Here is a 24492-nt window from a genome sequence, read left to right as displayed (position 1 = left end):
CCCCTACAGTTAGGCCCCAAAAGCAGGGTCGCACTGGGACAAGGGAGCAAAAAGAAAAAAGTGGCCCACAACAAAAAGAAAAGTCACACATACCTGTGCTGTGAATTTCAGCGATTTGTGACTTTTCAAAGCACACTATTTGGAAATATGATGAGGTGTGGTGTTGCTCACATGTGTGGTTATTGCATATCATATTTCGAGCGAAAATTGGGATAGAACATTTTTAAAATGAATGTTGTTGCTTTAAAAGATGAAAACAACATAACCCTATAATTAATACTTCCAAGAAACATAATTCAGGCAAGTCTTTTTTCATGTAATTTATACACATTTGTGTTTAACTGCTTCTTAAAATATTTGTAGGTTCTTGACTACCAAATAGATGTTAATCTATTCACAGGAGCTGGTATTCAGTCTTGTCTGTTGCCAAAAGAGGAGATTATAAGAAACTGGAATTCCGAAGAGATGGGTTGTGTACGTGAGTGTGTGATTTTTAAAATGTTTCACCTCTTAACTTAAACATTGAATAGAATTTTCTATATGCAAGAATTCATACCAGTCCTAAGGGAAGGTACATTCTTTTTGAGTCGTTTCATATACAAACTTTAGAATTAAAACAGTTAGATAAGAGCAACTTCCAAGCATCACTTATTAGAAAGCTCATAGATCATCAAATGATCCTACTTTGGAGCTGTAGTGTGTTCAATTCTGCAAACTTTAAAAATTATATCAGTAATCTGTGCTGAGGAACACATTTGTGGCAAGCCCATCACCAAGCCAGAAAATTCAAGAAAATGGCATTTAAATCCTGCAACACAATATTCAGTAACTCACAGAAGTGATATTATATAGGGTCTTGTAGCAGTAAGAAAATATAACTATACCATTGGACTCAAAGCTGACCACGATTGTAACCTTTGCTTCCTCTGTAAAAGAAAAAAACATCAATGGTATATTTTATTCCAAATCCATGGTAGTCAGAAGCTTGAGCCATCCTACTCTGCAGCCCCTAGAAGTAGCAGCCCAGCCAGAACCTTAGGTGAATCACATTTGGAGGGTTAAGGGGCAGCCTGTCTCACAACAATCAAGTGGTTCTCATTTGGAGGGTCCTGATGCACAAAGCCCTGAGGCAGCTCTCATTTTGGGAAACCTCAGATTACACCAATGCTTTCAAGTAACTCTTATCTAGCCCTCATTTGGACAGTTCTGAGTGGCTTACCTCATGCCCATCATTTGAATGGTCCTGTGCCAACATACCTCCTACTTTTTAACTGTCCCTCATTTGGAGACAGCATATCTCATACATAACTCTCAAGTGACTTTCAGTTAGAAGATGCAGATCCAGCCCGTCTTACAGCCTTCAACTGACCCTCATTTGGATAGTCCTGTGATGGCATTTGGATAGTACATAAGTGGCATACACAATGCACCTTTCTGGAAAGTTGCAGGGCAGCCTATTCACAGTCTTCACGTGGCCTCCATTTGGAGTGTTCTGAGGCAGCCTATACCATACCTTTCAGTGACAACCATTTGGAAGGTCCAGAGGCAAAGTGTCTCTTTCCCTCTAATTGACCCTCATGGGAAGCATTCTGAGGGAGCATACCACAAGCATATTCCTACGCTAGCTCTAGCCCTGAAGGGACCTTCATTTAGAGGGGTCTGAGTTAGCCCTCCTCATTCATAAACCTCACGTGAGCTGGAAGGTCAAAGGATAGCCTACCTCATAACTGCCAAGTTATGTTATGCTACTTGGTATGTGTAAAGAGATAAAAATGCCATGAATGTACTCATGTAGTGCTTAGTGATTATTCTGTAGGGCATTGCGGCAGCTAATTTGGTGTACTGTAGCCCATGGTCAGGAACATTGCATGCATTGCATTCAGAGTGACAGCTGACCCTCATTTGGTGGGTGCTGAGTTAGCACACACACACTAACCTCAGGCGATAGATAACCTTCTTTGGTGTGTCAGATCTGCAACATGCAATACTGTGTCATTCCATTTAAGTTGTGACTGAAAAACATTACTCCAGCCTAATGCCTTAAACGCATGAGGACTGTCGTTACTTATTCTGGTATGGGTTTGTTTTTGTTGCATCAATTCAGGCTAGCAAGAAGCAGTGCTTCACTATCCACGTTGACTCAGATGCATGTTCCATTAATGGCACATTCTGTGAATGTTCATTGATTCCTTGGTTATTCTTTGAATTTTAGGACATGCAGTCATGAAATCTCCAAATCTCAGAATGGAAATAGACAATATTGGACAACTTGGATTGGATGAAATTACTTGGTGCACGTGTATGATACGTTGAGTTTGAACATTGAAAGGAAGCGCCCCCAATTCAGCACGATCCTCCCCGCAATGAGAGACAATAAGGGACTCTCCCGTAGTGGGAATAAGACCAAGACAGAGTGCGGGTGAGCGTAAGTGGGAGTTTATCCAAGGATAAGGCATGCAAAGAACTCTGCAACCTACGAGAGCGCTCTGTCTGACAATAGCAAAGACAGGCGTATTTCTAATACAGAAAACGTCATCAACACCTAAACACTATAGGGGGCACAAGTTAATTGGGATTGGGTATCGTCGACTAACTATAGGTGTTGCTGCAGCATGGTTGGTCTTGGCAAGACGACGTCACTGGTCAGCCTCGTGGGTTGGGTTGGGCCTGGCAGGCCGGCTTGAGGTCATCCGTGCGGTGTTGGTGCGCTGGGGCAGCCTGTGACAATGATGAATACCTTTCCTGTCTTAGTTGCCCTAGGCCATGCACACTGCAGTTATTCAGAAAATGACATTTACGTTCACTAATAAATTGTTCCGTAGCTTATCTTATAAAATAAACGCAACACATGAGGAATGCACCTCGTGAGAGGTCTGGTGGTTGTTGGTTGGGGTGAGATTTACCTGAGTCTTATTGACCGGTATTTTAGGTCGCGGGACGGGGCTCTGGGACCTGGGCCGAGTGATACATGTCTGTCTGCTGCGTTAGAAGTTATTATATAGATGGGTCTCTGTGTCTTGTCCCAATGATGGGGGTCGTCCTTACACGGGGTCAGGATTCTTGGGGGGGTTCGTGGGGATTTATGAGAGGGTGCTGGTAGATCAGTGGGTTCATCCGTGGGTTTATTACCGTGCTGTAAATAACACAGGTGGCGGGCTGTGGCCTTGGTTGCGGCGCCGGGGCCTCTGACTCTCTGAAGTAACGCCAGCTTGGTTGGGGGAGGTGAGGGAGCGCAGCACAAGTCTTAGCTTTTTTATCTGGCAGGCTTGGTGGGGTGGGAGAGGGAATGACCTTGCATATACTCACAAAGGTATTTTCCTCGTGCGTTGCTGATCAGTGAATGCAGAAGTTTTATACTGTTCTGCCTCATTTTAACGTTATTCAGACACACATATACATATATATATATTTCATTTTCGTTACACATTTCTTTAATACAGTCGGTTCCAGTACCTTTTCATTACCTAACATTATGTTCACTACATTGTGTGCGTATTGTATGTACATTAGACGTTATACGAGGGATATCTAGGTTATGGCCTACAGAGATTGATGCTCGCCGCTTTGGGTGATTCAGAAAACATATATGAGTTCAAGTTTCTACATACTATTGAAAAACACTTTTACAGATAGAGGTTACACGTTTGGTCAACATCTTTCTCCGTGGTTATAGCAGCATTAGTCCAGACCTGGAGGGATATCATATAACGTTACATTTTTATGGTTCGTTCACATTTTAAACAGAGGTAGTTCATTAACACCAATACTTGAACTATTTTCTACCTTCTTCAGATAGTGATGCTTCAGCTTTTTTCCCCGTTGCCCCGGCCTTGCGGTCTGGGTCATACGGGGTGCAATATCACATTGTTACTAATATAATGTTGCCGTGTTGGCATCTCGGGTTTAGCTCATCTCCGACTTTCTCATGGGAACGCGCTCGCAGCGGATCTGCCAGGGCTGCTGAGGCGGCAGAGATGCATGAAAGGCCCTCCAAAGGTGGGGGCCTCGTTACAGTGTGCTGAACTCACACCATGTTTGCTGTGCACGATGGCGTCTAGGCCTAACTTAAGTTTCGGTAAATGCAAAGACAGGGTGCGTGTGGGCAATGTCGTCGGCGGGTGAACCCCCCTCCACCTGGGCCCGGGTGGCATGAGGGTGCTCCCACCGAGCCATGGTCCTCACCTGGGGAGGGAGCTGTAGGTGAGGAGGGCCTCGTGGCCATTCCTCCCCTACATTTCCCCCCTTTCGTTACTTAAAGTAACGAATTTCTTTAGCTCTTCTAATCTTCTACATTCTTGTTCTTCTAACACTGCACCATCCCATGCAGGGGTTCCTTTTATAGGCATCCATGCTCTGCACACCCCCCTTAAGCTCTCACCTCTCCTAGCATACTCGTCTGGTGTACATGTCAAATATATACAGTCGCCGGTCTCTTCCAGATCTACCCAGACCTCCTCATACCATTCCAGTTCTACGTCTCGTGGTTCTTTAATCGTGGTGTGCCATAGCTTATCTACTATGTACTTGTCACGGCACATAGGCACTAACTGGTACCTGGGGGTGTTGTCTGTTCCTGTCTGCACGTGTACTTCTTGTGTTGCTTTAATTGTACCACCGGAGTTGCCCATTGTAACCATCATCATTGCACCGTTAGGGACTGCATTAGCACAACATCGGAGGCCCACCTGGCACAGGCAGAACATCACAAGGATGATCACCACTATTGGTATCAGGAACTTCATTGTCACTCCAAGCCATGAGGGAACCCAGGAGAAGATATTGTCGAACCACGAGCTATCCTCAGCTCCACCTTCCATTTTCATCTTCTCGCCCAGGTTATGTACTGCTTCAATAACGTGGGACAGGGACCCATTTTCTGCGTCTTCAGAAGGTACGAACGTGCAGCACGCACTTCCTATTTTTCGGCAAACACCTCCATCGATAGCTGTCAACAGGTCTAGAACATACCTGTTCTGCATGGTCATTAGTCGCAGAGCTCGTAGTTCCACCTTTATTATGTTGAACCCTTCTTCAGTGTCATTGGCCAACTGGATCAGTTCCCACCGTGTGATCTGGAGCCATTTTGCATTTGCTCTTGCTTGGACACTGGACACTAGTGAAGCAAAGAATGTTTCCACGGAGCTGAACAGGCGATACTTGTCTGGGATCTGTGCCAATAAATCAGATGATGCTTGTGATATGTAGTTCGAGGCTCGCTTGTTTCTTGAGAGCTTTTCTTCCTTCCCCCCGGAGGACAGGACATAAAGGTGCGCTTGTGTAGTTGGAGAAGCTGCATTCTGGTTCAAGCCTCCTTTCATCATGTTACTTCTGTCAATATGGCTTTCTGGAATCACCATTAGTGTCGAGTGCAAGGTGGCCATTGAGCAGCTACCACTCCATGATTGGGGAAGGTGCAGGTACGCCTGGTTTCCGCATACCCAGTAGGTGTCCATTAATGCTGCTGTCCCTTTTTTCATATCCGGGATGGTGAGAGTTTTGTTACAGTTCGTGTTCGTTCCCATTGCCATTTTTCCTTCTCCCTTGAAACATAGTTCGTTTTGTATTTCACTTTGTAGCTTGAAGGGTTTCTCCATCGCTGTTACCCATGTTAGTTTAGGGATGTGTTCTTTCCATATTGGCAAGCACGTTCTTTCCATCCACCGCAACTTGTCCGGTTGGACACCTTTCAGCGCTTCTGCCTTGCACAGCACTTCTTCGTCTTTCCATTTGTTTTCGGAAAACAGTGTCCCTTGTATTGCAAAGAAAGGTTCTTTAAGGCAGATCACTCCAGACGCTTGCGAATAGCACGTTTTGTTGTTCTGTACCATTCTGAAAGAGACATCGTGTGCTTGGAAAGTGTTCTTTATTCTACACAGCGTGAGATGAAGGAGACATTGGGCATCCACAATGGGCAATTCTCGTGGCAACAATACTTTAGGTGTTCCTGATGCATGGGGGATAAGTGAGCAGACATAACAGCTCTCATTGGTTGTTTGTTTAGCTGTTGTGCTCATATCTGCATACCATTTATTTGCTTGGTGAGGGTGTCGTGGGTCTTCCATTTTGTCTAACCCTAGCCCATAATACTCATCATACCCTTTTCCACCAGTCTCTCTTCTCCGCCTACTTTTCTCCCTTCTTCTGTACCTTCTCGTTATAGGAGGTGAAGAACCAGGCCCCCCTTCCTCCCTCCCACCCCCCTTTTCTAATTCTTCATATAGGGGCGTGTGTTCTGCCATCATAATCACTTTTCCATCCTCATTAATAAACAAGAGATCGTTGTTTGAAATTGGGGCGGGAGGGATCGTGTGGTTGTTGTATGTTCCAGGTTGAGACATTGTGTCATTATCTACATTTTTGGTTCTCCATTGTGAGAGGACAGCAGTGGGTGGTGTAGTATAGTATCCCCACACAAAGTGTGCTCCATCCCAGATCAAGAAATCACCTTCTTTGATACCTACAGTCGGAATTGTTTTCGTTCCAGGAGCAAGGGTGGTGTTGTTCCCCCCTCCCCCCTCGTTCATCTCGGTAGAGATGAACGCTATAATCCAGTGTAACACCAGACAAAACATTGAGATGAAGAACACGATAGCACACATTGATAAACCACATTCAAATGAATATGTTAATCTAGCCACTAACATTTCTCTAAATCTAACATATCTATTAGTTGCAGGCTGCCCATTCGATGCCATGATAAATCCTGTTTGAGACACAAAAGTTCATTAAATACAAACATGTAAGCATTTCCACATTGTAACGTTTCGGTGATAAAATATAGGGTTGGGTGAGGAAGGGGGTTTGTTGACAGACAAGGTAGCTTTCAGTCAATATTATTTGTAACTTACTATATATATATATAAATAATAAAAAAAAAAACATGACATTTCTAAAAACAACAATAATAAAAAACATCTTAAATAGTACAGGAAGGGGAGAAAAAAAAAAGAACCCCACGCAAAACTTTCAAAAATTGTAAAAAGAAAATTTACATATACATGTGTACATGTTTTAGTCCAGGACATTTGTTGCGCGCTAATTGTGTTCACTGTTCATCTCATGAAGCACACGAAATTCAAATCATTCATTCCGCACAACTTCATCGTCCGCTGTTGCCTGTGCCTCATCCTGCACCTCACTCTCCGCAGCGCTGTAAGCTTTACGTACATCTGTCAAATGCACCCAATATCGCAGGCCCTTAACCTTTACTGCCGTAGGCGTGCAAAACACTACCTCATAGGGGCCATGGAAGCGTGGTGCGTTCCACCTCCGCACAAAACTTCTAACATATATAAGGTCCCCAGGCATTAGCTGTAGTGGTTTTTCAGGCAAACCGTTTGGTTCAGTCGCGTTCCCCTCCTCTCTTGTCGAGGGGGGGGCTAGTTGCTTTGAAATTACGCGCGCTGCCCTTGTCAATTTTCGCAGGTATTCTGTGAACTCCTCCCCCAATATGGCTGCGCTTCTGTGTGCATCAGAACGCTCACGGAGAGGCGAATGCGCTGTGTGCATTCTTCTTCCCGTGACGATCTCGTGCGGGGACAAATGGTGATCCTTACTTGGCTGGTTTCGTAGCTCAAACAAGGCCAAAGGCAGGCAGTACATCCAAGTCTTTTTAAGGGAAAAACAAAGTTTTGATAATCTGCTTTTTAATAGGCCGTTTATCTTTTCTACGACGCCATTACTTTGAGGATGATAAATCGAACATAATTTGTGCTTTATTCCCAATAATGTAGTCACTTCTTTAAAGAGTTCATTAACAAAATGCGTCCCGTTATCTGAGCGAATAACGTCGCAAATTCCCCAGCGCGGAAACACTTCCCGCACTAGGAACTTCGCGGCGCCCTTCGCGTCAGGGCGGGCACAAGGGCCTGCCTCCACCCACCTCGAAAATGGACATACAACCACAATCATGTATCGAGCCCCGTTACACCTTTCTCCCATGTCTACATAATCAATGTGGAGCTCTCTGAATGGGCCACTTGGTTTTGGTATCGTACCCCTTAGTGTACGCAATGTCATACCTGAGTTGTAAATTTGACATGTCGTGCATTCTAGAGCTAACCTTGTGACATGTTCCTGGAGGCAAGGTGTAAACCAATCTTCTTGTATCTCTGCCATTATGTGTTTCTTTGTGTTGTGTGCAGGAAAGTGTAGTTGTTGAAATGCTATTTCTAACAGCGTGATTGGCATTACCACTTTTCCTGAACTCTCTTGTCGCCACAATAAATCAGTCGGTGATTTGCTGCATCCTCTCTTAGTCCACAGCAATTTTTCCTCTGCACTAGCTCCCTCTTGCAGCTCTATGATCTCCTGTGTGGACATCATGTTGTATCCTGTGGGGACTTCTTGGCTTGCTGTGTGGTGCAACATGTACTCTCCTATTTCACCTTTTTGTAGATATGAAGCTGCTTTGGCAGCGGCGTCTGCTGCCGCGTTCCCCAAAGATACAAAATCTGTATTGGTGGTATGAGCTTGACATTTTACGATGGCCACTGCCGTGGGGTCTTGCAGGGCCTCAATCAGTTCTTTCAATAATTCTGCATGCTGGACTGGCGTTCCGTCTGCTCGTCGGAACCCTCTCCGCCCCCACCGGGCCAACCCACCGTGAACTGTTGTTGTCATGTATGCTGAGTCTGTATATATGGTCACTGCGCACCCCTTGGCGGCATGCAATGCTTCTATTAGCGCTATTAGTTCTGCTGCTTGCGCTGAATAGTGTGATGGGAGGCGGTGTTGTACTAGTATCTCATATTCATCTTCCTCTAATCGTACCACTGCCATACCCACATGCTTTTCTCCTGTCTCCATGTCTATTGATGCTGACCCGTCCACAAAATACACCTCACCCTCGGTCAGGGCATTTTCAAAAATCACTTGATCCTTACTTTCGTCACCTATGTACGTGGCGCAGTTGTGGTTTTGCATGTCCTCTATGGTGCATGCCTCTGTGATGAATGTGGCTGGGTTCACTGTTTTACATCTTACTATATGGATGTTAGCGCTGGACAGTATTATCTCATATGCTGTGGCGCGTTGTGTTGTCAATGTGCTCTTTGTTCGCTCTAATATTGCAAAAAGTGAGTGTTCCACGAACAGTGTCACCGGGCAGCCCATTACTATCGTGGCACTTTTTTCAATTGCGAACGCGGCTGCAGCTAGGGATTGCTCGCACGCGAAATGACCTTGCATTACTGCGTCTAGGGTGCCGCTATAGTAAGCGAGTGGTTTGTGCCCTAAAGATGTTTTCTGTGTCAGTACTGCTGTCATCAATGTTCCTTTGCAGTGTGAAAATAAGAAGAATTCGCGCCCATAATCTGGGTTTGCTAGTACTGGAGCGCTTGATATCAGCTCTTTTAGTGAGTTAAATGCTGTGTTCATCACCTCTGTCCATTCTATGTGTTTGTGTTCCTGTTGTGCTTCTTTCAGTGCCTGTAGCAAGGGCCTTGTGTACGCTGCATAGTCCAATATCCATGCTCGGCAATAGTTACACATACCCAGAAATTTCTGCATCTCTTTTACTGTTTTGGGCTCCCCAATTGTTCTAATCGCCTGTGCCCTGTCTGGTATAATTCGCTTGCCATCCTTTGATATCAACTGACCCAAGTATAGGACCTCCGTCAGACAGTATTGTAACTTCCCCTTGTCCACCTTGTACCCCTTATTTGCCAATAATGTCAATAGTGTTATCGAGTCCTGTCTGCATTCTTCCTCAGCCTGTGCACAAACCAATAAATCATCAACGTACTGAATCACTGTGCTTTCTACAGACAAATTCCCCAGATCTTCATGTAGTACCCTGTTAAATATGCTTGGGCTTTCGCAATATCCTTGTGGTAGTCTGCAGTGTTCGAACCTCCTTCCTCCCAATGTAAATGCTGTCAAGTACCTGCTCTCTTCTGCCAAGGGAATCGAAAAGAATGCATTTTTTAAGTCAATTACTGTGAAGTGTGATGCTATTTTTGGAATGTTGCACAGTATTGTCGCCGGGTTCGGGACTAAAGGGAACTCCTTCATTACCACATCGTTCAATGGGCGTAAATCTTGTATCATCCTCCATGAACCCCCCTTCGCTTTTTTGATTGGGTAAATGCATGTGTTGCATGGGGAGTTTGAGGGCACTATTATACCCTGTGCTAGCAGTGCTTCTATTGTCTCTCTGATCCCTTCTTCTGCTTCTCGCGACAGTGGATATTGTTTCACCCGGGGCAGTATTGCTCCTTGTTTTACTTTTATCACCACAGGCTGAACTTCATGTAGCAACCCTACATCGTGGGGGCCATTAGTCCATAAGTTAGCGGGTACTGAACTCATGTCTTCATCAAAAAATGTATGCGGTGCTCCTACTACCGCCATTAATTCAACTTTAGTTTGTCTGGCTGTAACTACGATGTCGCAGGGCATTGCCAGTTCCATCACTACTTCACCATCTCCCTCAGTGTCAGAAAATAGCTCCTCGTCCGAGAGCTCTCTCAGGGGGATATTTGCATTTGTACACAATACTGTCCGCCACTCACACCCTTCCATGTCAATACCAATCACGCATATTCTGTTTGCTGATACATGTATTGCATGCAAATCCAATGATAGTACTTCCCCAAGAGCAGTGTCAGGGCTTGCTATGGGACGAAAAAGGAATTCTGCTGGTATTCTCCACTCCACCCTTTTTAGTTCTGGTACTATGAGAGCCAATGTTCTCATGCCTTCAACAAACATCTCCTCATTTCTTGGTACCCCTCTGATCTCTTTTATTGTTGTGTGGCCGTGTATTACTGCTAATATACGGAGGGGGCATATGCCTGGCGTTGAACATACGATGCCGCTCCCTGTGAATGATATGGTCATGTTTAGTTTGCTCAAGAGATCTCTCCCCAGTAAGTTGATGGGAGAGTTTTCATAGTACAGTAAGGGTGCTTTCACTGTTTTACCCCCCACTGTCACATCCAATACCTCTGTGTAAGGAACTTCAATTACAGCCCCAGAGAACCCCTGCGTCTCTAACGTTCTATTAGATAACGGGAACCGGCCCTCTCTAATGCATGATTTCTCCGCTCCCGAATCCACCATGAATATGAATTGCTTGTCTCCTATCTGCGCTCCTATCAATGGTTCCTCTGATGCATTGTGGGTCGTAGACAGTACTGGACACGCAAGTGCTCTCTGTGGGCTGTCCTATGCGGGGTGTCTCATTGCCCCCCCTTGATCGAAAATATTCCCCGAAACTACTGACACTCCACTGTAAGGTGCGGGGGCTGGTGCCCCATTAGCTCCTGTGGCGAAAGTATTACCAGGCGTGTAGTGTACATTGTCATTATTCTGTGGGCTGGTTTGTGTTCGGTATTGATGTCCGTGTAGTTGTGCGTTACTCCTTTGTACTACATTGTCTGGTTGCTGGTATTGTCCCATGGGGAGGCCGTAGGGGCTTCCTGGATGGGGGTGTCCGTACTGTTCTATCTCTTGGAAACCGTTGTTTTGTCTGCTCCTACATTCCCTTGAGTAATGCCCCCATCTCCCACAATTCCAACAGCTCCCCTGTGGACCTCTGGGACCCTGCCACCCATTTCCTCCCATTCCTCCATACCCTTGTCCTCCTCTTCGCCCCCTGTACCCACCTCTTCCTCCTCTTGGGGCCCACTCTTGCCACGTTGGACCTCCGTTCTGCTCCTGCTCTGTCCACTGTCGTTGCCCTTGTCCTGCCCAATTCGCTGCTATTCTTCCTTGTATTGCTATTTGCCCCTCCTCTCCTTCCTCTCCCTCCCGTATGAGTGGGAGTCCCGCTACCGCTGCTGCGACCTTCACCAATTTTGATTGCACCAACTTCGCCTCGTCCGCCAACCTTTTCTGTGCTATTTCCCTCTCTCTTTCTTTGATCCTTTTACAATGGTGTACTATTATGCTTTGGATCTCCGGCCAGCCTTTTGCCTCAACACCTGCTATTTTATCTAGTGCCTTTTGCACTTCCTTTGGGAGCCCTCTTTTAATGATGAAGTAAAATAGAGACGTGGATTGGTGCCAGGGCGTACCCGTTTCCGCTCTCCACATCTCCTGCACCCGGAGAATGTAATCCATAGCGTCCTCCCCATCATTCATGGTACATTGCATTACTGACTGCAGATCAGGGGTATCTGGGAAAGTTTCCCGCAGTGCGTCCCACACCCTTGCTCGCACGGTGTTAAAAGAAGCCCCATCATGGCGATCACACTCCAAAGTTACAGCTGGAAAACCCGCTTTAGCCCACACTCTGTCTGCCTGATCCCCTACTGAGGACACTAGTAGGCTTTTCACATCGCCTACTGCCAGCGGTATACCCGCGGTATGTTTTTCAAATGCATATATCCACTTGCTTGCCCCTCCTGACAGCTGTGGTAGTAATTTCATTAAGTTAGCCTTGTCCATCTGAGCCCACGGTATATAGTTCGGCCTCCCACCTCCCCTGTGGAGTAATGGTAGTTGTAATTTCCCTTTTGCCGTTGCAGCTTCCTTTTCCTTGGTCACTGCTGACTCTAATGACGCCATCTTCCCCACCCTATTTCTTAGTCGTCCTATCCATTCATCCTCTATAGTCCCCAGTGAACATGCCCCATCTAGCTCCTCGCCTTCTCCTCCTACTGCCATGCTCAATCTATCACTCTCATCCCCCCCTCCTCTGACATCACATAACAAATCCTCTCTGATCCCTCTCTCTCTCGAGACATCACCAATGCTTCCTTCTGCTGTCCCTACTTCTATTATCCTGGTCGGTTCTTCCTCAATTCTGAACAGTATTTCCCCCTTTTTCCATCCTTCCTCAATTTGTCTACTTTCGCTCGACGCTCTAGACGTGCGTCCAGATTGTGTGGGGGCGCACGCTGTGCGTTCACATATGTCTTTTATTCTTGAGAGCTCATCTCGTGCCACTGTAAGCCTCGACTCTAAGTCACTCGTTAACTTCTCTATGTCCACTCTCTGTGTGCCTCCCTGGGTGTGCTCTCTAGTGTTTTCGTATGGTGGGGGTGCAGTTGGTCTTTGTGGCGTGCTGGTTGAAGGGGGAGGCACATAAATCGGGTCGCTATATCCTGTTGCAGGGGCTGGTTTAGGTAATATTGGGTACAACATAACCACTTCCGCAGGCTGTTCTGTACTTAACTGTTCCTTTTCCTCTCGCGGGATCATTAGTGGATTGTCTGTGGTGGAGGGTAAATCAATATTTGGTGCTGGGGCTTTGGGTGGGGGTACTTCCTCAAACAATCTCCAGAGATCTAATATCTCCTTCCTAGTCTGCCATTTTTTCCCCTTATACTTGAGGCGAATACAGGTACATACCATATCGAGAACGCTTTTGTCAAAAGACCCTCCTTCTGGCCAAATCTGGGGCAACCCCTCCCCTTTCAATTCTGTTAACCATTGATCATGATATTTATTTATGCGTTCAGCATATCCCGGCAAGCTCTTACAAATGTGTGACAAGGGAGTTTCAGCCCCCATCCTCTAAATCGTCAGCGCTACCGCGTTCGCCTTCGTAACTTTTAAATAGGTGTAAATATGCGTACGTATACCTTTATGGCACAGACAAGAGCGGACCTCTCAAAATTGTCACCCACTGTAATTCAGTGCACAAATCTCTTCTCACTCACCATATCTCATCTCTTTCTCATTCTCAGGCACACTTATGTGATTTCACTGGCAATCGATCTAGTACTGGTTATGTCCACACTCTTTGGCACCACCTCACGGCCACCTGTTCGTCTCTAACACTCGTACGGTGCGCGCACCCTTCACAATGCTTTCCACTCACACTCTTTGTCTTTCTCCTCCCTTTCCTCCCTAGCCAGCTGTCCCTGTTTCCCTACTAAGGTTACTGTGTTCACGTCTGTACGTGCCACTACTGAGTCCCCACTTTTTAAGATGTTCTAACTACTTCATACCCTTCTCATTTTCACCCCCTACCCCGTGGAAATGGAAAAAAAAGAAATAGAGAGAGAGAGAGCACAATCACTAAAAAATATTCCCGGTGTCTCCTTTTGCTAGACACCAATAACTTATTTCTCACTTCTTCATATATTCCCAGTACTAATTTAGATAGTACTATGCGGCGCCGCCTTCCACCCCCTCTCGGAGCTAGGTTTCCGTCACTTCTACCACGTCACTTATTTCTTACTCCTAATGGCCATATGCAAAAGAAAGAATAAAGAAAATTTCAAGACCCGTCTGTAGTAGACCCCCGATATTCTTCTCCTCTACCTGTCCCCGTTCTGTTATTCCCAATTCCCTTTCTTTTCCCCTTGACGATCACTCGCACTCGGTACTCACGTGCCCGTCTTGAACCGATACTCTCCGAAACTGGGTCCGTCCAGGCGGCGTCACCGGTAACTCAACGGTCAGCCCCTGGCTCCGGCGAGCGGCACTCAAAGGGGATTTTTTTCCAATCGGGATCCCGTACCCTTTCTCATTGAGTGCGCACTTCTTATTGTGCCGGTCGCCGTTGGCGGGCGGCCTCCCGGAGACGGCTCACCGTGCGTATCCCTTCTCGACCGGAGATTCTCGTGCCACAAGGGGGTCGTTTAAGAAGGAGTTAGGAAAAATAGTTTGGAGATATCACGCTATCGGGGTCACCACTGAAAGGAAGCGCCCCCAATTCAGCACGATCCTCCCCGCAATGAGAGACAATAAGGGACTCTCCCGTAGTGGGAATAAGACCAAGACAGAGTGCGGGTGAGCGTAAGTGGGAGTTTATCCAAGGATAAGGCATGCAAAGAACTCTGCAACCTACGAGAGCGCTCTGTCTGACAATAGCAAAGACAGGCGTATTTCTAATACAGAAAACGTCATCAACACCTAAACACTATAGGGGGCACAAGTTAATTGGGATTGGGTATCGTCGACTAACTATAGGTGTTGCTGCAGCATGGTTGGTCTTGGCAAGACGACGTCACTGGTCAGCCTCGTGGGTTGGGTTGGGCCTGGCAGGCCGGCTTGAGGTCATCCGTGCGGTGTTGGTGCGCTGGGGCAGCCTGTGACAATGATGAATACCTTTCCTGTCTTAGTTGCCCTAGGCCATGCACACTGCAGTTATTCAGAAAATGACATTTACGTTCACTAATAAATTGTTCCGTAGCTTATCTTATAAAATAAACGCAACACATGAGGAATGCACCTCGTGAGAGGTCTGGTGGTTGTTGGTTGGGGTGAGATTTACCTGAGTCTTATTGACCGGTATTTTAGGTCGCGGGACGGGGCTCTGGGACCTGGGCCGAGTGATACATGTCTGTCTGCTGCGTTAGAAGTTATTATATAGATGGGTCTCTGTGTCTTGTCCCAATGATGGGGGTCGTCCTTACACGGGGTCAGGATTCTTGGGGGGGTTCGTGGGGATTTATGAGAGGGTGCTGGTAGATCAGTGGGTTCATCCGTGGGTTTATTACCGTGCTGTAAATAACACAGGTGGCGGGCTGTGGCCTTGGTTGCGGCGCCGGGGCCTCTGACTCTCTGAAGTAACGCCAGCTTGGTTGGGGGAGGTGAGGGAGCGCAGCACAAGTCTTAGCTTTTTTATCTGGCAGGCTTGGTGGGGTGGGAGAGGGAATGACCTTGCATATACTCACAAAGGTATTTTCCTCGTGCGTTGCTGATCAGTGAATGCAGAAGTTTTATACTGTTCTGCCTCATTTTAACGTTATTCAGACACACATATACATATATATATATTTCATTTTCGTTACACATTTCTTTAATACAGTCGGTTCCAGTACCTTTTCATTACCTAACATTATGTTCACTACATTGTGTGCGTATTGTATGTACATTAGACGTTATACGAGGGATATCTAGGTTATGGCCTACAGAGATTGATGCTCGCCGCTTTGGGTGATTCAGAAAACATATATGAGTTCAAGTTTCTACATACTATTGAAAAACACTTTTACAGATAGAGGTTACACGTTTGGTCAACATCTTTCTCCGTGGTTATAGCAGCATTAGTCCAGACCTGGAGGGATATCATATAACGTTACATTTTTATGGTTCGTTCACATTTTAAACAGAGGTAGTTCATTAACACCAATACTTGAACTATTTTCTACCTTCTTCAGATAGTGATGCTTCAGCTTTTTTCCCCGTTGCCCCGGCCTTGCGGTCTGGGTCATACGGGGTGCAATATCACATTGTTACTAATATAATGTTGCCGTGTTGGCATCTCGGGTTTAGCTCATCTCCGACTTTCTCATGGGAACGCGCTCGCAGCGGATCTGCCAGGGCTGCTGAGGCGGCAGAGATGCATGAAAGGCCCTCCAAAGGTGGGGGCCTCGTTACAGTGTGCTGAACTCACACCATGTTTGCTGTGCACGATGGCGTCTAGGCCTAACTTAAGTTTCGGTAAATGCAAAGACAGGGTGCGTGTGGGCAATGTCGTCGGCGGGTGAACCCCCCTCCACCTGGGCCCGGGTGGCATGAGGGTGCTCCCACCGAGCCATGGTCCTCACCTGGGGAGGGAGCTGTAGGTGAGGAGGGCCTCGTGGCCATTCCTCCCCTACAACATCAATTCCCCAATGTGCGGCTTATTAAAAAGTAAGATTCATGTTTGTTTGTAGTGCTCACTTAGGCAAAGGCAAGGCAGTGTAACGTTTCCAGATTGCCAGATTCCATTATCTTTTATTTTTTATTTTTATTTTATTGGTTTCTTACAAACCTTTAAAATGGTTACAAACAAATACAGAACACAACACATAAGAAAAACGTCATCCTTTAGGAATCCCTTAGGAAACCCCTCCCAAATTCTCTTTTGATCAGACGATTCACTGTCCTCATTACTCATCGACCCGCATTCAGGCGGTTTTCAATTAACATTAGAAAACGAGTCAATGGTAATATCAATTTCATGTCCAATCCTTGAAACATATTGGCCCACCAATCGTCGGCACAACGGGAGGGGTAATTTAGGCCCCAAGGCCCCAGGTGAATTGTTCTTTCTGATCGAAGAGACGTGCAGAATAGCACCAAGTGTTTAAGGGTTTCCTTATCTTTAGTGCATAGTCTATACCTTAAGTTTGAAACTTTGTTGGTTTTCCATGACGCCAACCGATCTTTAGTTTTAAATACGTTTAAACGCAGCATCATGAACACTCTTCGAGCCTGTGAATCTGGAAACAAATTGATGTAGCGTTGGGGAGTGTTAAAAGGCCGTATTTCGAGCTGCGCGTCCTTCATCATTTTAGCTGTAGCTCGTTGTGAGCAAGTTTGCTCCCAATCCGCGCGCCAGATTTTCAGTTTGGCAGCGTTTGGATCATTATGCAGCATATCCAGACTAATTCCATATTCACTCAGGATCTCTTCGCATCTTTTAGACCATAATGACACCATGCTATTGTTTGTTGGCGTCGGATCATAAAAGATGTCAAATTGTGGTATATGCTCGCGCTGGCGAGTTTTCCGAAACAAACTCACCAGAGCCCAGCATACCCTAGCATGTAGCGAAATCTGCGACAATTCATATCTCACACATGATGTTGAGATTCCTCTGGGGAGAGACAGGACCTTAGACCAAAAACAATGTTCCAGCGATGCCCATTATCAGTAAGACCGCATTTGCATGGTAAACACAAAACCTCTGCCTCGGTTGGACATTACTGCAGAGTAGGAAACGTAGCCCGGTGCCGACTGGTGACTTTGAGAGGGGGTGGTGTGCATTGTGGAGGACGGATTTGCGGGTGCAGGGGATTCAGGGATGATGGGGGGCGGGGGAGCGATGTGTTTCAAACTGCAATTTACGGCCCAATTTCAAGCAAATGTAATATAAAATGTATTGGATGACCTGCGAATGATAGTACATTATTGTGAGATGTGCAAGTGTGATGCTGCATTTCAAAGCAACGTGTTTTGAAAATTGATGTTTAGGGGCCCTCTTGCTGACAGCAGGGTAGCTCCGTCTGCATATGTTAGCAAGAAATTACATTGATATGGTGTAGTTTAAGGTTTTCAAATGGAAAAAGGAAACTGGAAATGGTAAATGTGTTTTGACACCAAAAGCAGCTTCATTTGGTGCAATGTTGTATCCCAGCTGCACTTTTCACAGAATCAATATATCACGCATGGAATCGGAGGGATGAATTCAGTTCAGCAGAGGTAAAGGGCAGCCGCTGTAGAAGAGAATTGTGTGGTGGCACATACGTGTTAATGGAGAACATTATTACTAAAGAACATTACAATGGTTGATTTGCCAGGCTTTATCGTTAAGGTTATCACCAGATGAGGTGTTTGCCTCTGCACAGCAGAACAAAGAAAAGCCAGAAGATAGGTCAAAATGACAACTTATAAACTGCTATAAGATAAGCTTTCTTTTTCTTAATGAGTCACCAAGGCCCCAGGTTTGCATGTGGGAGGGGGCATTTCAATTGCAACGGCTGAGGACATAACTCTGGGTATTAATATGGAGAGTGAATGATATGATAGGTTATTTATAACGCGCTTTATACCCTGAGGTTTCTAAGCGCGGACCTGGGGATCGAACCTGTGTTGCTCCGCTTCCAAGGCGATCACGTCGCCGCTGAGCTATCCTCCCGAGACATAGGATGGACCTTGTAGAGGTCAATACAAAACAGAAGACCTTACAAAATATGAATAACCTGTCCATGTGCACCATGGCCGTGACTGGTGTGGGCAGGAAACCTGGCCCTCACCCCCTCCAACTTGCACCTGCTTACTTCTCCCTGCCTAAACCTCAGACCGCTTTACTTCGGGTGTGCAGGAAAAAGAGGCCAGCAGAGGGACGAGAGAGTGAGACAGGGAAAGAGGGAAACAGACCGAGAAACAGATAGACAGAGAGGCAGACAGAGCGAGAGAAGTGAGTGGGAGACGGAGAGACAGAGAGAGGGAGGACAGAGAGAATGATGAATAGCGAGACAAAATAAATAGTCCATACATTGAAAGTACTATGATTAAGCAGATAGCATGTGCAATGTCGTATGCATGAATGCCAGCTGGAGGGCACCAGAAACTGCACAGCCCACTCTCTGGTCAAAAGCCCATATGTCCCACCCCTCTTTAGGTGAGCCAGTGTCACTGCTCTAAAGATCACCTCATGGCTAATCTTCCCTGCAACCCAGTGCCCGTGTGAGCTGAGCAATGACTGAACCATCATACTGATTCTGAGGCCGAGGTCTGCCCCATGAAACCTCGGACTCAATAGGGATGGATTCCATCCAATAGGTTAGGTAGGTTTCAGACTCACTAATTAGTAAAGCCTTTAAACACAATGGCCCTCATTACGACCCTGGCGGAATTCGAAAAACGATGGCGGAAATGCAATACCGCCATCGAATACCGCCCGTTGCGATTATGACCCGTCACCGTAAAGTACGATGCCATTAGCGACACCGTAGTGAACGCCAACGCTAACTGCACCAAGTACGCGCACGCGCGCCTTGCAAAACCATAATTTCCGCCATGGCGCAACGGTACGCGAATGCTGACCCCAGCGGACATTCACATAACGCCATCAAGCATGGCGGAAAGTACCATTCCGCCATGGCGAGATCTACGGCATCGCGAACCAACCGTAAATGGCCCTACTGAGTGCCTGTACTCCACTCCCTGGCCACATTGCACAACTCCTCGTAGGCGCAATGTAGTCACACCATGCAACCAGTGAAATGTACAAGTCACCCATGCATGCCAACGAACAAATGCATGCAGGGGCTCCAAGTGCCCTGTGAGTGGCCATCCACATTTGGCAAGACACCATTGCCGTACTGATGCAGCACAGGCATCTGAAGGTGCAAGTACACCAAAATGAACTGAAAATCCCATCAGACAAAACAACAACAGTCCCCCATCGCATGCCACCAGTGTAAATCATCATTCAAAGCAGTAACCTGAGGGAGACCGCACCAGCCCTGTACACTTGCCAGTTGTCAAACCAACCATCAGAACAAGCACGTACCACACAACTGTACTCAGAAGCCGGAACCCAATGCAGATCACCTCACAATACAATGCGCCACAAATCGGAATATGCCACATTACTAGCAAAGAATAACGCTACACGGTTAATATCTGAATTTAAATTTAATGCACATCAAAATCACCAAGCCCATACAGCCATTTGAACATAAACTCCCAAATGATTAGCATTACTGTGGGCTGCATCCGCAATAAATGACCAGCTTCCCCTTGTGTGACGCCCTGTACCTTCATGGCACACAGGGGCTACATCAACGTACAAAAAGGCAACATGGAAGCGCCTAGGACCGCAGGGCCGTCCCATGAAGTAGGCACTAGTCCAGCTGGAAGGTAGGTATGTTGCTCCTAGCCACTAGTACTGCGTAAGGACATGTGGCCCATTGGCGATCGTCCCATAAGACCGTAATGGTGCTCCACTGATTAACCCGAAGCTGCAGGTGTCGACTGTAGAAGCCATCTGCAGGAGTGGCGTACAGATGGCAGCGGCAGAAGGGGAGGAGATACCTGTCACCCAAATGAAAAAGAAAATGGTATGGGCATCCGAACTTCATACGTATAACTCACTTCATGCAACACACTAAACCTACAACCATATGCATGCTAGCCCACCCAAAAGGATCAATTCCACCCAAAATTCACTTGCGAATCATAACGACATAAATCGAGGTGAATACACTATTACAAACGAGTGTCTGTGTGCATGCGCCTGTCAGAACAGGATCCATCAGATGGGATTATCAACGTGCATAGACACAAGTGATTGAAGGCGCGTCGAGACAGGGAGGGTTCAACAAGGGCAGACAGACGATGGTCCCACTATGGCAGCTTTGCATCACATAGCGCAGGGGAAGGGGATAGATTCCAAATAGCCATGTACATGGCAGACTCCCAATTAAATCATCTGTCCATGCATCCATTCATCATTCCCTCATCCCGGTATGAAAACGCCTGAATATCTACTCACATGACATTAGAAATTTCCATTGAGTCTGTGCGTAATGCAGTCTGCAAAATCCACTGTGCTCCTGCCCGGATTTCCAGTGTAGTGAAGTTACATGTATTTGGGAACGTCCTGCCTTATCGTCCACTACGCTATTGCGCATCCCATTCAATTCATATCAATCATTGCATTCTCGTCATGGGCCCTGTCCCAAGGACATTCAACAATAGAACGTTATATTCCCAGTCAGACCTGTGGGCGTCTCCACGCCGCTAGTTGAAACCCGAAAGCGCTGTCCTTCGAATTCCTAATTTGCAACATCACGTCGATAAGGCATCTGTGAACGCTTATATTCACAAATTCATCTATGTAGTGCGGCTGTGTGTGAAAATGGTAACTGGCCTCAATCACTAATGGGACTCCCCGCCCGTCGGTGAACGTCGGTACAGTGCTGCATGAGGGTCCACCGTTGATCGAGTACTACATTCCACTGACCCTTCACAAGTCTGCTCGCGAATGCAAATATAGCATGTGGAACAATGGGACCATAGCAGAATTAACAAATAAACCAATATGTCACTGCCATCGGGATTAAAAACATGAATGTAAATGCAAGATGCCATGCGTCGAATTGCAGCGTTGTGTGCGGGACGTGCTCGCACGAAAGGCATTGCAGCTGACACAGGTGGAATGAATCACCACAGGTGAAGGCTATACAGCCTGAAAACACATAAATTGCACCCCCAACCCCCTCCCCCAACCACACCCACTCCAGAATGCTACCGGCAGGACTAGCGATGTTGGGCCTGGGGGACCTGATTGCACTGCAAGTACTCCAACTCCAAGAAGAAGACGAACGCCAACTACTACAACAACCGGCCGCACAGAGGAGACGCAGGAGGAGGAGGAGGAGGAGGAGGGCAAGGCAGGGCCAGCAAGCCCCACCAGCACAGCCACTACCACCACGCAGGCAGCCCGCAATCCCACGCCTCCGAGCTAATCCGTTCAACCTCACAGCTGAGCAGATCCACACCCTCTACCGTTTGGACCGGGACACCATAGCCGCCATTGTCAACATGACACACGCTGACCTTGTCAGCATGATAGATAGCCCAACCGCCATCCCACCCCTACTGAAGGTGGTGTCTGTACTCCACTTCCTGGCCACAGGCACCTACCAGCACACAGTCGGACAGTTGCATGGCATTTCACAGCCACTATTTTCACGGACACTATTCCAAGTGCTTGATGCCCTCCTGAAGCACTCAGACGACTACATCACTTTACCACGCTCGGAGCAGGAGATTACAAACACAAAAGTGGGATTCCATGCACTTGGCGGCATACCGGGTTGCATTGGTGCCATCGACTGCACCCATGTGGAATTGGTTGTCCCACATGCCATGGAGGTCCAGTACCGCAACCGGAAACAATATCATTCTATCAATGTACAAATGGTGTGTGACTCCAACAGGATCTTTACACATTGTTGTGCCCGATTTCCAGGATCAACCCATGATTCTATGGTCTTGCGGAACTCTACAATACCACGCTACATGGAGCGACACGCAGGGCACCGATCCTGGCTACTCGGTGAGTCTCATTTAATGCATGAGTATGTGGGGTAGGTGATGCGTGAATGACCTGGCAGGAAGGGGGGGGGGTGCGTACGTAGCAATGACATTCCACAAACATCCTTTGTTGTCCACATACAGGTGATGCCGGGTATCCACTGAAGAGATGGCTCCTTACACCAATCCGGAACCCACAGGACCAGCATGAGGAGGACTACAACCATGCCCACTCACGTACCCGTGTGGTCATAGAACAGGCATTCGGCCTACTGAAGGCTCGTTTCCGCTGCCTCAGCAGGTCTGGCGGGGCACTCCTGTACCGCCATGAGAAGGTTGCAAAGATGGTCATGGCATGTGTCATGCTACACAACATGTGCGTACGTAGGAATGTGGCCATGCCCCCCGACGCAGAACTGCAAGCACCTGAAGATGGTCATGATGAGGGCGGGGATGTGGCAGCACCTCAAGGAGGCCGCGAGGCACAGGAGGCCCGTGAGATTCGTCAGAATATCATAGATGCATGCTTCTAGCACTCACGCCTGGTGGCTGTTACATGGACACGGGACTTGTGGCACTGTGTGTGTCTGGGACATGCACAATGTGGACTGTACGCCAAGATAGGCCTCGTACACAAAGATCAATGTCCACACATCTCATTGGATGATTGTGAAGAATTGTATTGCAGATGTGAAATGACATTACACACCCAATCGACCCGCCACCCAATGAAGCCCAACACACCCCCTACACCCTCCCACCTCCCCCCGAACACCAGTGTCCAAAGACGCTCATTGTCAGTGGGCAGACGCTATTGCAAGCCCCCTCTCCGGGTATCAGGGGCACCCCTGCCTGTAGAGCGCCGGGTCCTCCCAGATCTACGTTGGGGGCTGCCCTGGACGGAACTTGCAACGGATGATGTCTCTGCCTGCTCACGTCCATGCATGTCCCTAAGGGTTTGTGAGAGCTCAGTGAGCACACGGCGCACAGCGGCAAGTTCACCACATACGTCTTTGGACGTCGCATGCAGTTCCCCCCTCAGGCTCTCGGTGCTTCTCTCCATTTCTCCCCTCAGGCTCTCGGTACTTCTCTCCATTTGTCCCCTCAGGCTCTCGGTACTTCGCTCCATTTGTCCCCTCAGGCTCTCGGTACATCGCTCCATTTCTGCCCTAAGTGTCTCAGTAGATGTTTCAATGGCTGCCTTAGAACCCCCACATTCAGCAGCATGCTCCTTGAGGAGCGTGGCCAGTTGCTGCTGTAGCACGATCATCTGCTCGAGGGACTGTTGCCTCTGCTGGCCCATGCCCATTTGCGGTGGTGTCACAGAGGGGCTGGACGCCTCATGTTGCCTTGCCACAGGCCTTGTGGGGGTTTGCCAGTCGTCGTCTTGTGGGTGCCCCTGCGTGGTTTCCTCATGGTGTACGGGATGATACAAACAGGGGGATTGAGACAGGTCATGGATGGGTCCTACATCGACAGCACCGTTTTCTGTGTCGGAGCATGCTGGCATGAATGCAGTGTCACCTATGGTGCTGCTGCCACCAGAAGCAGTGCCTTCTGTGGCATCCATTGGGGGGACCTGTGGTGCTGCTGTTGTGGACATGCTGGCTGCTGGGGTGCCTGTTGGAGTCCCCTCCAGTGTGCTGCCACTTGATTTGTGCTGCTGCCGTGTCTTGATCCGTGCAGCTGAGGTGGAGGGTCTTTGGCCGTTGGTCTTGGCCCTCTTTGCAGGTGTGCTGGTAGGGGTGTCCTGGAGCTCGTCGTTTGAATCGGACCCTGTGGTGGAGTAGAGGAGGGCGAGCGTTATTTATGGGTCTGTGGTAATTGTAATGGCATTGTATCACATGCATTGGGGTGGTACCTGAGGGTGATTTGGGTCAGGGCCTTGGAGGTGGTCTCATTTTTGTGTGGATTGGGGATGCAGTTGTTTTGCAGTCTGCAGTTAGGGTGTGCATGCTGCACATGTGGAGTGTGTTTTTGGGATTTTTAATTATTTATGTATTTGATCTGACTTTTAAAGGGCGCTGTCATGGCAATGTATGTGGTCGTTCTCCT

General features: G+C 47.4%; 1 protein-coding gene across 6 annotated transcripts in view; it reads right to left on the bottom strand.

Annotated features, from left to right (window-relative positions):
* Positions 1-24492, bottom strand: part of MATCAP1 (microtubule associated tyrosine carboxypeptidase 1) — a 527831-nt gene that overhangs the window by 426267 nt on the left and 77072 nt on the right. For 2 of the 6 annotated variants that reach the window (XM_069653930.1, XM_069653922.1), the window contains exon 3: positions 2443-6703. The exons of 3 other annotated variants lie outside the window; for them this stretch is intronic. In XM_069653930.1, the coding sequence (XP_069510031.1) occupies positions 4230-6695 (2466 nt within the window). In that variant the 5' untranslated portion in view covers positions 6696-6703 and the 3' untranslated portion in view covers positions 2443-4229. Of the gene's footprint in view, positions 1-884; positions 927-2442; positions 6704-24492 lie in introns of those variants that run through there. One more of the 6 variants, XM_069653938.1, reaches the window with a different exon arrangement.

Source organism: Ambystoma mexicanum, chromosome 1p, assembly GCF_040938575.1.
Source record: "Ambystoma mexicanum isolate Mex_15411 chromosome 1p, UKY_AmexF1_1, whole genome shotgun sequence".
In the NCBI taxonomy this organism is placed as follows: Eukaryota; Metazoa; Chordata; class Amphibia; order Caudata; family Ambystomatidae; genus Ambystoma; species Ambystoma mexicanum.
This window is presented reverse-complemented; position numbering and strand designations above follow the sequence as displayed.